Genomic DNA, 13,296 nt, shown 5'->3' with positions numbered 1-13,296 from the left:
GGCCATCCTTAAGCCCGGTTCAGGGTCCACTTAATGTGGACATGCTAGTTCGAATTAGCAAAACGCTAATTCGAAATAGTTTTTAGTTCTAGATGTGTTAGTTCGAATTAGCTTAGTTCGAATTGACTAATTCGAACTAAGATTAGCTTAGTTCGAATTAACTAATTCGAACTAAGTTAGTTCGAATTAACGTTGTAGTGTAGACATACCCATAGTTCTTAGACAAAGCTCCAATTCAACCTAATGGCTTTAATATGTGTTTTGACTGGGTGAGGATGACAAGGTTTGATCCTTAGTGAGTTATTTCAAACAATATTTAAACACGTGAAAGACCGCTTTTTAAGAAGTAGTTAGCACTTAATAGTTCTTATTAAGCTGAAATGAAGTAGCCAGACTTTCAAAAATAATCAGTATTGTTGTTGAAAACAGGATATGTTGGTTACTGAGCACTTTGGGAAAAGTTGGCCTGCTATACACCTTTTTCTAATTTCATTAAGATCTGTTCATCACACAAAAGGGAATGATGAGTGGATTTCCTTTTTTCCTTTATTTGGTCTTGCAGTAAAATCACACTGAGGACGGTAGGATATTATCTTATCTTGGCAACTGGCTGATCCTATAGCCACTACACTACTTCAAAATACAAATACCTTCAACAGTAACAACAGCAGCAGTGCAGAGAGATACAATAAGTGCCAGCAAAGGTGAATATTTTTGTATAGTTTCTGTTTGCCCCCAGCCAAGTCCTTCATTAAAAATAAGGGCAGGAATTTCTTTACAAAAGATACAAACCTCCTGGAGAGGCAGTTTCATATTGTGAGTCATTAATGAGCCTAATCTTTCCTCCTTTGCTAGCAAATATAGGAGAATTGGTCTTTGTTTGATTTTTAATTTTAAGCTTGACTTACAATTTTAGTATCCACTCAAACAGTTGAAACCTATTTTGCTTCAGGCCACATTTTGCATTTTATTTCAGTAAAATATCTGTGCTGACATGGCATAGAAAACTGCACTTGATAAAGATACATTGTCCTCCACTCACTTCTCTTGATTAAATTAAAAGGTAGATCTAAAATGATTTGCCTTAGGAATAATCTGCAGTATAGGCATTAAGACATCTCAGTCTATGAAAGCACAATGTGCTAGAGGGTTTGCTTTATATCTGTTATATTGAAATCCCAATCACCGCATATTTCCTCAAGGTATGTGTACGTGACATTTAAAATTTTACATCTGCCAACTAAGAAAAAAAAGAAAAAGAAAAAAACAAAACAATCAAACACAATAACCAGAGTTTCATTCTTGCAGGCTGGGGCATGGCAGGTTTGCAACTTTAAACTTTAGAAATATGACTGGTTATTGTTGCTAATACAGATGATATATTGTGGATGTCTCTATATTTTAACCACAGTAGCAATTACTCCCCTCCTTTCATTTTTGCTGCCAACCTTCTCAAAGGAACTGGGTTCCAGATTTTCAAAGACCAAATTCACCAAATTATACATTGCTTCTGCTGTATTTCTAACTATGATACACATTTTGCTAAGTTTTAAGATCTGATTTACACCTATACATTATAATGCAGTAATGTTCTGCCCACAGCAGTTGCATGAAAGTGTTCTCATAGGACATACCAGTTCAAATCACTATAGAGATTTTGAATTAAAGTGTTCTGAAGATTAATTGTTAATCCATGGTCTTAATTTATTAAATTACTGATCTGTTTAAATGCTTACAATAGCTAAACACAATATCAAAATATGCAGCACCTGGAGATTCATTATGGTTAGATTCTCAGATAAGATGGCACACTATTTGCTGAAGGGGGGCCCTCTCATCCATATCATCATTGGTTCTAAACTGTTTTTTATCACATTATCATCACCACCTCCACTAGACTAAGACACAGGATTTTGTTCTTGCATTACAATACTCATTTTGTATCTGCCATGGGTGCAGCTCCTATTGACTTCATTGGGAATTACACCTGTGGGGGCAGAACAGGGTCCAAAAGAGAGAGGACAAGGTTACCAACACTATAGATGATGGATCTGTAGACTAAAGGGTCAGAGTTCTGTAGAAATGGGGAGAGATTTAACTCTTTTGTTTAAAACATACAAAGCAGAGGACACAAAACAGGCAATTTAAGTCTATGGTTACATTCTTGCAAGAGCTACAGATATGAGAATGTCTTTATTTTTTTCCTTTAGGAATTTTTAGGCATAAAGAAGATCATTGTTATAAAAATACCTGAATATGCTGCTGGGCCAAAATACTGTCATTTTCATCCAGAAAATCAGTTTTTTCCCAGAGAAACACACAACAGTACAGGGTCATTTAAGAGGCCATATTGTGGAAATATGTCTACAAGAAAAAGATGGGATGTGGGAACAAACACTCTCCTACCCAAGAGGACTTTAGGGGAAAAAAGATGACCTTTTTCTCAGTGCTTGGGTATTGAATCCATTATATTTGTTTTGAAGGAAAGCTGAAAGTAGTAGAGAAGATATGGGTGTTGAAGGAATGCACAAAACTTCAGCACTGTACTGTTGACATCTCTTATTTCCATGAGGAGAAAAAAAGTTAAATTGATTCTTCATGTGACGACATATCCCTGCCCTCTCTATTCTCCATTCCACATGAGGAGGACCTTGTGTTCTATGCCGAGATGTAATATTTTTCTTTTTTGTTTCCAGAAGAACCTAATTTGATAAAAATCAGCTGCATTCACGCATTAGTGATTACATCCAATAGGTAAAACTTTTATGTATAGATGTACTAGGAGTCTTCCCCATTCTGGTAGTAGAAAGGTTATCACTAAGCAGGTCTCACTGGATTACATGGCTGCCAAAGGTTGAACACTTATAAGGTTCCAGATGGAACAGCTCGGCTGTGTCTACACTGGGCCACTTATTCCAGAAAATCAGCCACTTTTCCGGAATAAGCTGCGAGCTGTTTACACTGGCCCTTGAATTTCCGGAAAAGCAACGATGCTCTACTGTACAAAATCAGCCACTATTCTGGAAAAACTATTCTGCTCCCGCTCGGGCATAAGTCCTTATTCTGGAACACTGTTCCGGAAAAGGGCCAGTGTAGACAGCCCAGTAGTCTTTTCCGGAAAAAAGCCCCGATCGCGAAAATGACAATCGGGGCTTTTTTCCGGAAAAGCGCGTTTACATTGGCCACAGATGCTTTTCTGGAAAAAGGGCTTTTCCGGAAAAGCAGCCTGCCAATGTAGACGCTCTTTTTCCAGAAATACTTATAACGAAAACTATTCTGTTTTAAGCATTTCCGGAAATTCATGCCAGTGTAGACACAGCCCTCCAGAGAACTGAGGGACAAGGTAAAACTGAAGTAATTCAGCTGAAAATGCTTAGTGCCTTTAGGGATAATGAACATAGGGGGTTGTTGCACTTCCATTTATAGCTATGTTAAGATGCACTAAGTAGAATTTGGACCATAGTCTTCAGAGCCAAAACTTCCATACTGAGTGCTTGAAGTTAGGCACCTAGCAAGTGGCCTGACTTTCAGAGATGCTGTGCATAAGAAGAAATTCAATCTTTGGGCCATATCCCACATTTCTAGCATACTGAAAGCTCTTACTGGATTAAGCCATTAATAAAATTAAATATACAGAGATCTATAATGAAACTAGTAATGTTAGGACACTGAATGCATAAAATGTTTCTAATGAACACCCTAATTTTCAATTTTAGAATCAGAAGCTGGTCAGGAGGAATACTGTTTTTGCCAAGATGAAAAAATATAATTTATTAAACCACAAAAGGACATTTTCAGATAATGTCAGGAAAGGGACTTGAACTCTAATTAGGAAGGAAAATAATCATTACATAACACTGAGGTATTGCAGGCAATCTGATCCTCTTATCAAAGGCAGAATTCAAACTGATGTTATACATTATCTGGGTTGCAGTGCCAAGAGGGTAAGTTTAGGAAAGAATTTCCTGGGTTTGGAAAGCTTACACCAACCCATTAGAAAGTTCTTTTAATTTTTTTGGTGGTTTAATTTCTCTCTCCCAGCCCTCTTGGTAAACTACAAAAGGAAATAAATTGCCTCAAAGAAGATATCACATGGCCCAATTTGTAAACAGTCAACATATTTAAGGAGTTTGAAAGCCAGTATTATTGACCCAATAGTAATTTTCATTCTACTACATATTTGCAGAGCATTGTGAAAAGCATGTTTTGGAGTTTAGACTGCTTAAACATAGTAGGTCAGAGAATGTAAAAACAATTATTAAAACTAACTAAGCTACATTTAGTAATCACAAGTAAGAAATAATACATATAAGCCAAGAGAGCCAGAAGCAATGAATATCCAGCTTTCTTCTCATTCCTTAGGAAAAGCAAAGTGATTTTTATATTTACAAAAATAATATTTTTGCCCCTGAATGGAGGCTCTCAATTGCCAGATTTCAGCCTACCCTACTTACAAATAGGCATTTACCATTGAAGTTGTTCCAGATTCAGTAAAAGGGGGTTGACATACATCTATTGATCTAGGAATTAAAACTGTAGTGGGTCCTTTTATAAAAATATATCCTTGCAATATAATATATTTTAGGACAACAATTTACTGTGTGGCAAAAGAAAGGTTTTGTTTTTTTTTTAATTTAAATTGACTGACCTATATTTCCTTTAACTATTATCTGTATACACCATAAGCTCTGGAAGTTGTGAAAATCACATATTCTGATTTTCCAACATGTCACCACGCAAACTGTCTGATGTGTTTTAAATATCAATTTTCAGCTGTGACTGGATCTAATTAAAATATATTTTGCTGGATACATTTACAGTAGGTTTAGTTTAGGGCAATTATGGACTGAAAATCCCGTATTTCATGATGCCCGCCCCCCTTCCTACTCGATGACAGAAATAAGTTTTCATTAACTTTATTTTCACTAGCAGAGATTTTTTTTGCGTGTGTGTGTGTGCGCTCTGTTTTTTGTTCTGGCTCTGACACAGTCATTTGGACTGGAAGAGATGTATGACCCTGTTATGCTTTTCTGGCCTTCTGAGACCGACAGTGTGCCAGGAGTCTATAAAGGGTTAGTGCCAGCACTACTCCAGCCTACGCTATGCAATCTAGAAGGCAAAGAGAAAATCTTTAAAAAGTATAAGCCAATCTTTTATGAGACATAAGAAATAGTAACTGCTTTACAGTGTGCACATGAAATTAATGCTAAACAATAATTGAGTGTATCTCCTCATCTCCCTTTCTGCAGTCTTTTATGTTAATGCACTCAGCAATAAGGTATACTTGGAACAAAGCAGAGTGTAAGGGGCTTGCTCCAACAGACTTCCCACTATCCCAGTTGTGAGCAGAATCTATCTGCAGTAAATTCCTTAAAAGCACTGCATGTTCCTAAGTTGGCACACAATGGCTTGGAAACTGGTATTAAAGGTTTCAATCTCTACTGACAGTGCTAGTAAAAGAGCCATAGACTTTCAGGTAGGGAGAGGGCTCTCTATGAAAGAAAAGTCTGACATAAATGAACCATTACAACGCCATTCATATCACTCTGATATTCCCTGGTGTGTTTGGCCAGTATATTGGCCTTTTAAGGCACTTAACTGGTGACTCAGCCTGGAACAGTAAAGATAAGCATGACCTGAACCAGGACTATAGTACAAATATTGAAGGTTCTTGAGACAGTGGAAGATGCTACAATAGTGATTAGTTGGAGACTTGCGTAAGCTAGGAAATGTATCAGATTTGAATTAAATGGGATCCTCAGCAGCAAGAACACTCAGAATTATAAATAATCAATAACATTTTAAAATTAAGGTGAAAATTCAACATACTTAATGTACAATAAAAAGAATAAGTGGTTATTAGAAGTTTCTTTTAAAAATTAATAATATTTCATGCTCCTTATACAGCGTCACCTTTCATCAAAGGCTTTCAAAGTGCTTAGCAAAAATCCCTGTCATCAAGTCATTTTGAAGATGATGGAATTGAGTGAGGCATAGACAAGTTAAGTTACTTGCAAAAAGTTACTGAGTGACTTCTTGACTCGAGGGAAGAATTGAGAACCTAAATCTTCTGACTACCCTTCTCTTGCTCTAACCATTAGATAGCAATGCCTTCTTGACATACTCTCAGATTATAAGATATTATATTTTAGAAATAATTCTCAATACTCGACAGTAGAGAGAGGCTGCACCAAACTATGATTGAAATTCCCTCCAACTTTGAAGAAAAATGTATTTCCAATTTTAAACTTTGCTCATTGGATCATTTTCTAACAGTTAATGACCTGTCACATTATAAATGGACATTTCTAAAATCATGGATACTTTTTGCTATATTATAAAGCCTCTTAAATATTACGCCAAAAGCAATTTCTAGTAATTGTTTCAAGGTTGACACCTAAATTTAAGCATCAACCAAATTTCCTTATACTTGTAATTTTGCTTGTGATAAAAGTTTGTGTACTAGTTCTTCAGTTATAATCTTTAGAATCCATGTATGCTGTAAATGGGAATGAACTTTAGTCAGGGGAACCATAGAATGAAATGCAAATAGGACAAAGCTCTGTGCCATGAAGTCTCTTGGCAGATGTGGTACATACCATAATCTTCAGGTTTAAATAGCCTCACTGCCCTGAAATATGATGAACTTCCAGTCAATGTTTGGCAATTGATGAGTTACTGATGCTGCATCACTCATGTAAATGCAGCTGTGCTTGATTGCAGTCAGAATTATTGTTTTAAAATAATGGAGCAGAACAGCAAAGAAAGTTGTTGTGGTTTTGCATTTTTTTTAGCTGCTCCAGTGCTTCTCTTTTTCTGCTTGAGACTTCACTTCATTGACAGTCATACTAATGGGATCTTCCTTGCTTCTATTTAAATCAAAAGGAACAGTTCTTCTCATAAATGCTGGAAAGGAAAGAAAAAAGGAATGTGAGGGAACAATCAACCATCTGCCTAGAAATACTATCAGTAATTAATCACTTCAGCGAGCTAGTAGTATATATAGATTTGCTAGTGGCAACAACCATAAGTCTGACATTGGTCAATTTAGCTGAATTATATTGTATTACAGCGATTTCACTGTTGTGCTGTTCTTCACAGGCAGAATTTGTATGTGCTTGCCCAATATACTATTACAGGCAAAAGCTATGTTAAATACAATATTTTGGTTACAAATTTAAAACTTTAAAATAAAAAAAATGCAAGTGATGATGGTGGTCGTACAGCAACATATTATGGTATATATTTATCAACATAAAAAATGAGTGGTCTTGTGGTACCTTAGAGACTAACCAAAATAAATATATAGAATCATGAACTTTCATCTGGGTTGAAACTGGAGTGGAAATATCAGAAACCAAGTTTTTTATACACACACACACACACACACACACACACACACACACACACACACACACAAACACTCTAACTGGAGTTACCTGGCATTGCTCGGGGTGGGCAGTGGGGTCCTGCTGGGGGTTCCCTGTGTGAGGGGCGGGTGGGAGGCGGCAAGCACGGGACCTAGGGTGGGCAGGGCGGCCCAGCTTGTGCCCGAGGCTGCAGGTGCCACGGGGCCACGCTGGGGGCTCCCCCCTCCCGCGGGCCATGCCGAGCAGGTGCTGGGCTCCCCGCCACACAACCAGGAAGCTGCGCCAACCCCAGGCTGCTTCCAGTGCCACCGCCATCTCCCTGCTGGGCTCACTCCACTGCTCCCGCAACTGCCCCCTAGTGGCAGCTGCGAGCTCCAGCCCGTCGCTTGGCAACCCTCGACCACCGCTGAAGGGGAGGGGCCCAAGCTGAGTGACATCATGGGCAGGAGAGAGGAGGGGGCTCCCTCGCTCTGGAGGTGCCTACGCAGTGGAATGGCCTGGTAGAGGCGAGCGGGGTAGCTGCTGCTCAGAGCGCCGCTCCTCCCCTTGCACCTCTGCCGCCAGCCTTAGTGAGTGACTGTCCCCGCCGCTTCCCCCGGGAAGTCACTTTTCCCTGCACTGCCTAAAGTACCTTAAAGCCTTCTCCCAAAGGAAAGGTTACCCCATGCAAAGTTTGGTTGCGGTAGCTCTTATAGTGCCCAAGTTATTAGCGCACAAACATAGAAACACTCTCCTTTATATATTTTTAATATATATATATACACACACACACACACATACAAACACCTCCTCCCTCAGAAGTAGTATCCATCAGTTATATGACCCATGTTAATGAGGATAATTAAGTGGTCTAGATATATCCCACACCTAGCTTTTTATGTGGAAATGCAAATGTTAATGGCAGGAAAAATTGGCTTTGTGATGTGCCAACCAATTAATGTCTTTGTTTAGGCCCAGGATAAGGTGTCAAATCTGAAGATAAATTCCAGTTCTGCAGACTTTCTCTGTAATTGGTTAGTGAAATTCCTTTATAGAGGAATGACTACTTTTAAATACATGATTGAGTGCCTAGGCAGGTTGAAATGTTCCCCTATGGGTTTACGTGTGTTACCATTTCTAATGTCTGATTTGTGTCGATTTATCCTTTGTCGTAGAGCCTTGTTTCTTAAACTATGTTCTGTGGAGAACTCACAGGTGTGCCGTGGCCGTCTGAAGAAAAAAACCGGCCGTGAGAGCTTCTGAGACACAGCGGGTGGTGTGAAGAAGTGAGCGAATGGTGACGTGGCTAGAAATGAGGCGGGGCTACCCGCGTTCCTCCTCCTGTGCTTCTGCGCAAAGGGCGGAAGAGGCGAGCAAGAGATGATGCGGCAGGAAATGAGACGGGGCTACCTGTGTTCCTCATGTGCTTCTGCGCCCAGCTTGCAATCGCCTGGGAAAGCTCCGTGCCTTGGTTGCACCCCTTGCCAGAGGGGAGGAATGTTGCAGGGCCAGCAGCAGGGCCGGCTCTGATTGGCTGTCTCTGCTGCTGGTCTGGGGATCCTGTCTGCCAGGGGAGAGAACTGCCCTAAAGCTGCCACCCTGACTGGGTCTCTGCACCGCTGTCTTTAGCCCTTGCTTGTTACCCAAGACAGCTGAGGGGGGTCAGCACCTTCCACCCTCTAGCACAGACAAGGCCCTTCCCTTCAGTATTCTGTGTCAAAAATAACAGAGCCAGGGGCTAGAACTACTGAAGGACAAAACATTAAGCAGTAAGGGACGCACTGTGAATTGGGTGGGCGTGGTAAGGCCCTCAGTGCCCCTAATGCTGGCGTGGCTGCTATGGCTGCTGTCAGTCAGCTACTTGACATTAACCCATGCCTGATCAGGTATTGAATTTATAAGTTACACCAATATGAATAAACAGAGTAAATTACATTTTCCTATCAAAAAGGCAGAAGTCTAGAAGGCTTCATAGGGCAGTGAGTGAATATTGTTATCATCAGTAAAAGTGTCGTCTGGTGTTTAAGGGGCAAGCTTTTTTGGGGGAGGGGCCTCAACAAAAAATCCTTGGTGTTCCTCATAAAAAAAATTATTGTTTGGTGTTCCTGGGTCTTAAAAAGTTTAAGAAACACTGTCGTAGAGACTGTCCAGATTGGCCAATATACAGGGCAGAGGGGCATTGCTGGCACTTGACGGCATAGATCACATTAACATGGGCCCTACAATTGACAGGCACTTCTTCATCTGATGCATATTTATCTTGTTTTATGTTATTTCCACTTCAATTCACCTGATGAAGTGGGTTTTGCCCACGAAAACTCATGATTCTATATATTTATATTGGTTAGTATCTAAGGTGTCACAGGACCACTCATTGTTTTTGAAGTTGCAGACTAACACGGTTACCCCTCTGAGATTATTTATGAACACAGAGTAATATAAGTGCTTTATTGGTCAAGAAAAACAGACTTTTAAAGTCTATCTACAATTAACCTGTCTGAGTGAGCTATTGTTACACAGAGGAAGCCTTAAATTCTACTTTACTTGACATTTAAGAATTGTAATTATACACCATTATGTTATATTTACACTTTGGATTAAATTTTGTAGTTTTTTTAATAAGTGAAAAAAAAAAAACAGAACTCCACCCCCCCCCCCCCCCAAATATGCTTTTCAGTGGAATATCCTTCAGGCGCAAATTGTTTTGGGCCCTGTGTTTTTATGACACCAGATTAATACATATGCACTTTAGATGTGTATGTGTAATTTTTTTAAATCCATGGTTCTGGGTACTTCCACAAACTTAGTTTGAATGCATTATATGGCACAAAGCCCTTAAATAAATATGAACTAGATGCAGCAGCTTATAATCATCCATTGTAAAAAAAGAACACTAATTGGTGGAAAGGACTTTATGAGAGGTAGAAGCACCAAGTTATGAATCAGACATTAGGCTTCTATTTCTATAAAATGCCATTCTTGTACTGTTCACACGTGCATCATGAAATGTCAGATATCTGGGCCTTTCTGGCAATTTGTTATACATATGCATAGTATCCTTTTTACCAATAACTTAGCAGCTCCCAGAGGGAGCAAAATCACTATTTTGACTCCTTAGCCCTTATTAAAACCTCAAATTATAATTTTCTGCACCAAAGAAAGTGGAATTATCTTAAGAATGATATAGTATTAGCTTTCTAAGTGTGAAACCATCATTTGCCACAAGTTTCCTTTCTGAATGTGCACTTTTTACTTTTTGACACCCAAGTAAATCTGGAAAATTTCCACAGACCATATTCGAGAAACACAGTCTAGTAATCTGAGCACACGACTGAAGACAAGAACTCTTGAATTCTAAATCTGACTGCTACTGGAGCTGGTCATAACTTAATTGCTACTTAGTACACATCAAATAATGGGGATAACACTACTTACCTCGCAGCAAGGTTATGAGGCTTTGTTGTTTGTATGACTTTACAGGTGAAAAGTAATAGATAAATATGCCACAATGCATTCACTTTGTTAGCAAAAGAGTAACAAATATATGTTGTGACTCCTGTTGCAGAATATAAAATTCAGAGGCCCCATAGTGCTAAGCAATCCAAAAGAGTAATTCTATTTTTGAAAACCTAAGGGCTGTTCTGGATAGAAACACAGCCACCTTTTAGTGTGAGGCTGTGACAGATTGATGGGAAATACAAAGAGGACATTTTCCACTAATTATTCAGTCATGGTACTATTTATTTCCTAAACATTTACACTGCTCATCTCTAGAGCCCTGCAAATCCACAGATATCCGTGACTACCCACATCCACAGATGTGCATGTGGATATCCGAGTCTCATTTTTGCGGACGCGGATACAAATGTTGGATCTAGAATCTTACAAATTTGTGGAGATCTGCTTTATATCAGTGGGTATCCGCATCTGAGGACATGAATGCAGATATCCACAGCTCATTTTTGTGGATACAGATGTGGATGCAGATATTATAGCTCTATTCATCTCCCAAGAAAACTAGAAATGCCTCATTCAGAATGCAATTTTTTTTGCGAAATAAAGAGAAAAGCTATTACAGAGAGCCTGCTGGTAAAATTAAACACATTTTTCCAATGTCATTTTTGCAGCTGTGAGGGAAAAATAAAAAGATAACACCTGTGAAGATCCTCCCATAAGATCTAAGAACATAAAACAGCTACACTGGGTCATACCAATGGTCCATGTATCCCAGTAATTTGTCTTCTGACTGTTCAATGCCAGGTGCTTCAGAGGGAATGAACAGAACAGACAATCATTAAGTGATCCATCCCTTGTTGTGCAATGAGAAGCCAGGGCAGGGGTCTCAAATTCAATTTATTTTAGGGACAGTGCCAGTCCTCAAGTCCTCCTTGTGGGCTTGTAGGCACCCCCACATCTGGCAGGACTTTGGGGTATACGTGTCTCTGTGCATTCACTCCCTTCCTGGGCACATCTCCTGGCCCTGCCTGCTTTCCCCAGGCAATTAAAAACCTGCTGGGAGCCACCACTAGCAGCGCAACAGAGCTAAAGTGGCTTCTGGCTACTAGCTCCATGCTGCTGCCAACATGTCCCTGTTGTCTGAGAGAAGTGTGTGCAGAGCTGTCCCATCCATAGTATTGGGTGTGAAATTATTAACTCATTTGTGAAATTGATTAGATATCAGTGATGCCAATTCTCCTGATTTGATCACAAGCCTCCTGATAATTTAGGTGCTTCTTTTTTTTCTGGAAAGCCTCCGCCATATTATTAGAATCAAGGCAGATCTGGAAACTTCATTACCTGAAGCCTTATGCACCGCTATCAGCTCTGATTGCTCTGACTTACGTGCCCTGAGTTCAGCCAAAAACCGCAAACACCAGATTCCAAATAAAAGGATCCCTAAGTGTATTTTCATCTGTAATTTCAAGGAGCCATTCTCTTTTTTGAGAGGGAAGGGGGAGTTTGCTTTAAACCTACTACCTATTAATTTTATTGGATGAACCCTGATTCTTGTGTTATGTGAAGGAGTAAATAACGCTTTCTTATTCACTTTCTTTACACCAGTCATATATTTTACAGACTTCTATCATATCCTCTCATCGTCATCTCTTTTCCAAGGTTAAAAGTCCCATTGTTTTAAATCTCTTCTCATATGGGAGCTGTTCCTTACCCCTAATCATTTTTGTAGCCCTTTTCTGCACCTTTTCCAATTCCAATATATATTTTTGAGATGGGGTACCCAGAACTGTGTGCAGTATTTAAGTTGTGGAAATAACCTGGATTTATATTAGCATTATGGTATTTTCTCTCTCCTTTCTTAATGGTTCCTAACATATTTTTTGACTGCTGCATAGTTAGCAGATGTTTTCAGAGAAGTATCTATAAAGATTCTTAGATCTCCTTCTTGGGGGGCAACAACTCATTTTGTGTATATAGTGGAGATTGTTTCCCCATGTGCATTGCTTTGCATTTATCCAGACTGATTTTCACTTACCATTTTAAAAGTTGCTTAGTCATTAAGTTTTGTGAGATTCCTTTCTAATTCTTCACAATCTGTTGTGGACTCAATCATCTTATTTTGTACTGTCTGCAAATGTTGCTACCCTGCTGTTTACCCCTTTTTCCACATGATTTATGAATATGTTGAATAGCACTTGTCACAATACAGACTTATGAGGGATACCATTATTTACCTCTCTCTATTCTGAAAACTGACCATTTATCTAATGCTCATCACATGCAGGGTTTTATCTCACTAGTCTCTTTACATTAAAGCTAATTTCACTGTGTAGGTGAGAGAGATGGTCTAGTGGTTAAGGCACTGGACTTAGTAAATCAGGGTTCAACTGAGCTCTGCAACATACTTCCAGGGTGACTTTGGAAGTCACTTAGTCCCGTTGACTTTAATGGGGCCAGAATTTCACCCTTAAACTTCATGTCAATGGCCCAA

The 13,296-nt window shown here is 39.3% G+C and overlaps 1 protein-coding gene across 7 annotated transcripts in view; it reads right to left on the bottom strand.

Moving 5' to 3' along the window:
• Positions 1 to 3,201: 3,201 nt before the first annotated feature.
• Positions 3,202 to 13,296, bottom strand: part of CEP128 (centrosomal protein 128) — a 393,105-nt gene continuing 383,010 nt past the window's right edge. For 3 of the 7 annotated variants that reach the window (XM_089778400.1, XM_025181172.3, XM_025181174.3), the window contains one exon: positions 3,203 to 6,906. In XM_089778400.1, coding sequence (XP_089634526.1) covers positions 6,791 to 6,906 — 116 coding nt within the window. In that variant the 3' untranslated portion in view covers positions 3,203 to 6,790. Of the gene's footprint in view, positions 6,907 to 13,296 lie in introns of all 7 variants that reach the window. The other 4 variants (XM_025181171.3, XM_089778397.1, XM_089778398.1 and 1 more) reach the window with 2 other exon arrangements.

Source organism: Pelodiscus sinensis, chromosome 5, assembly GCF_052426305.1.
Source record: "Pelodiscus sinensis isolate ZL-2025 chromosome 5, ASM5242630v1, whole genome shotgun sequence".
NCBI lineage: Eukaryota > Metazoa > Chordata > Testudines > Trionychidae > Pelodiscus > Pelodiscus sinensis.
Note: the sequence above shows the minus strand (reverse complement) of the source record. Positions and strands in the feature narration are given on the sequence as shown.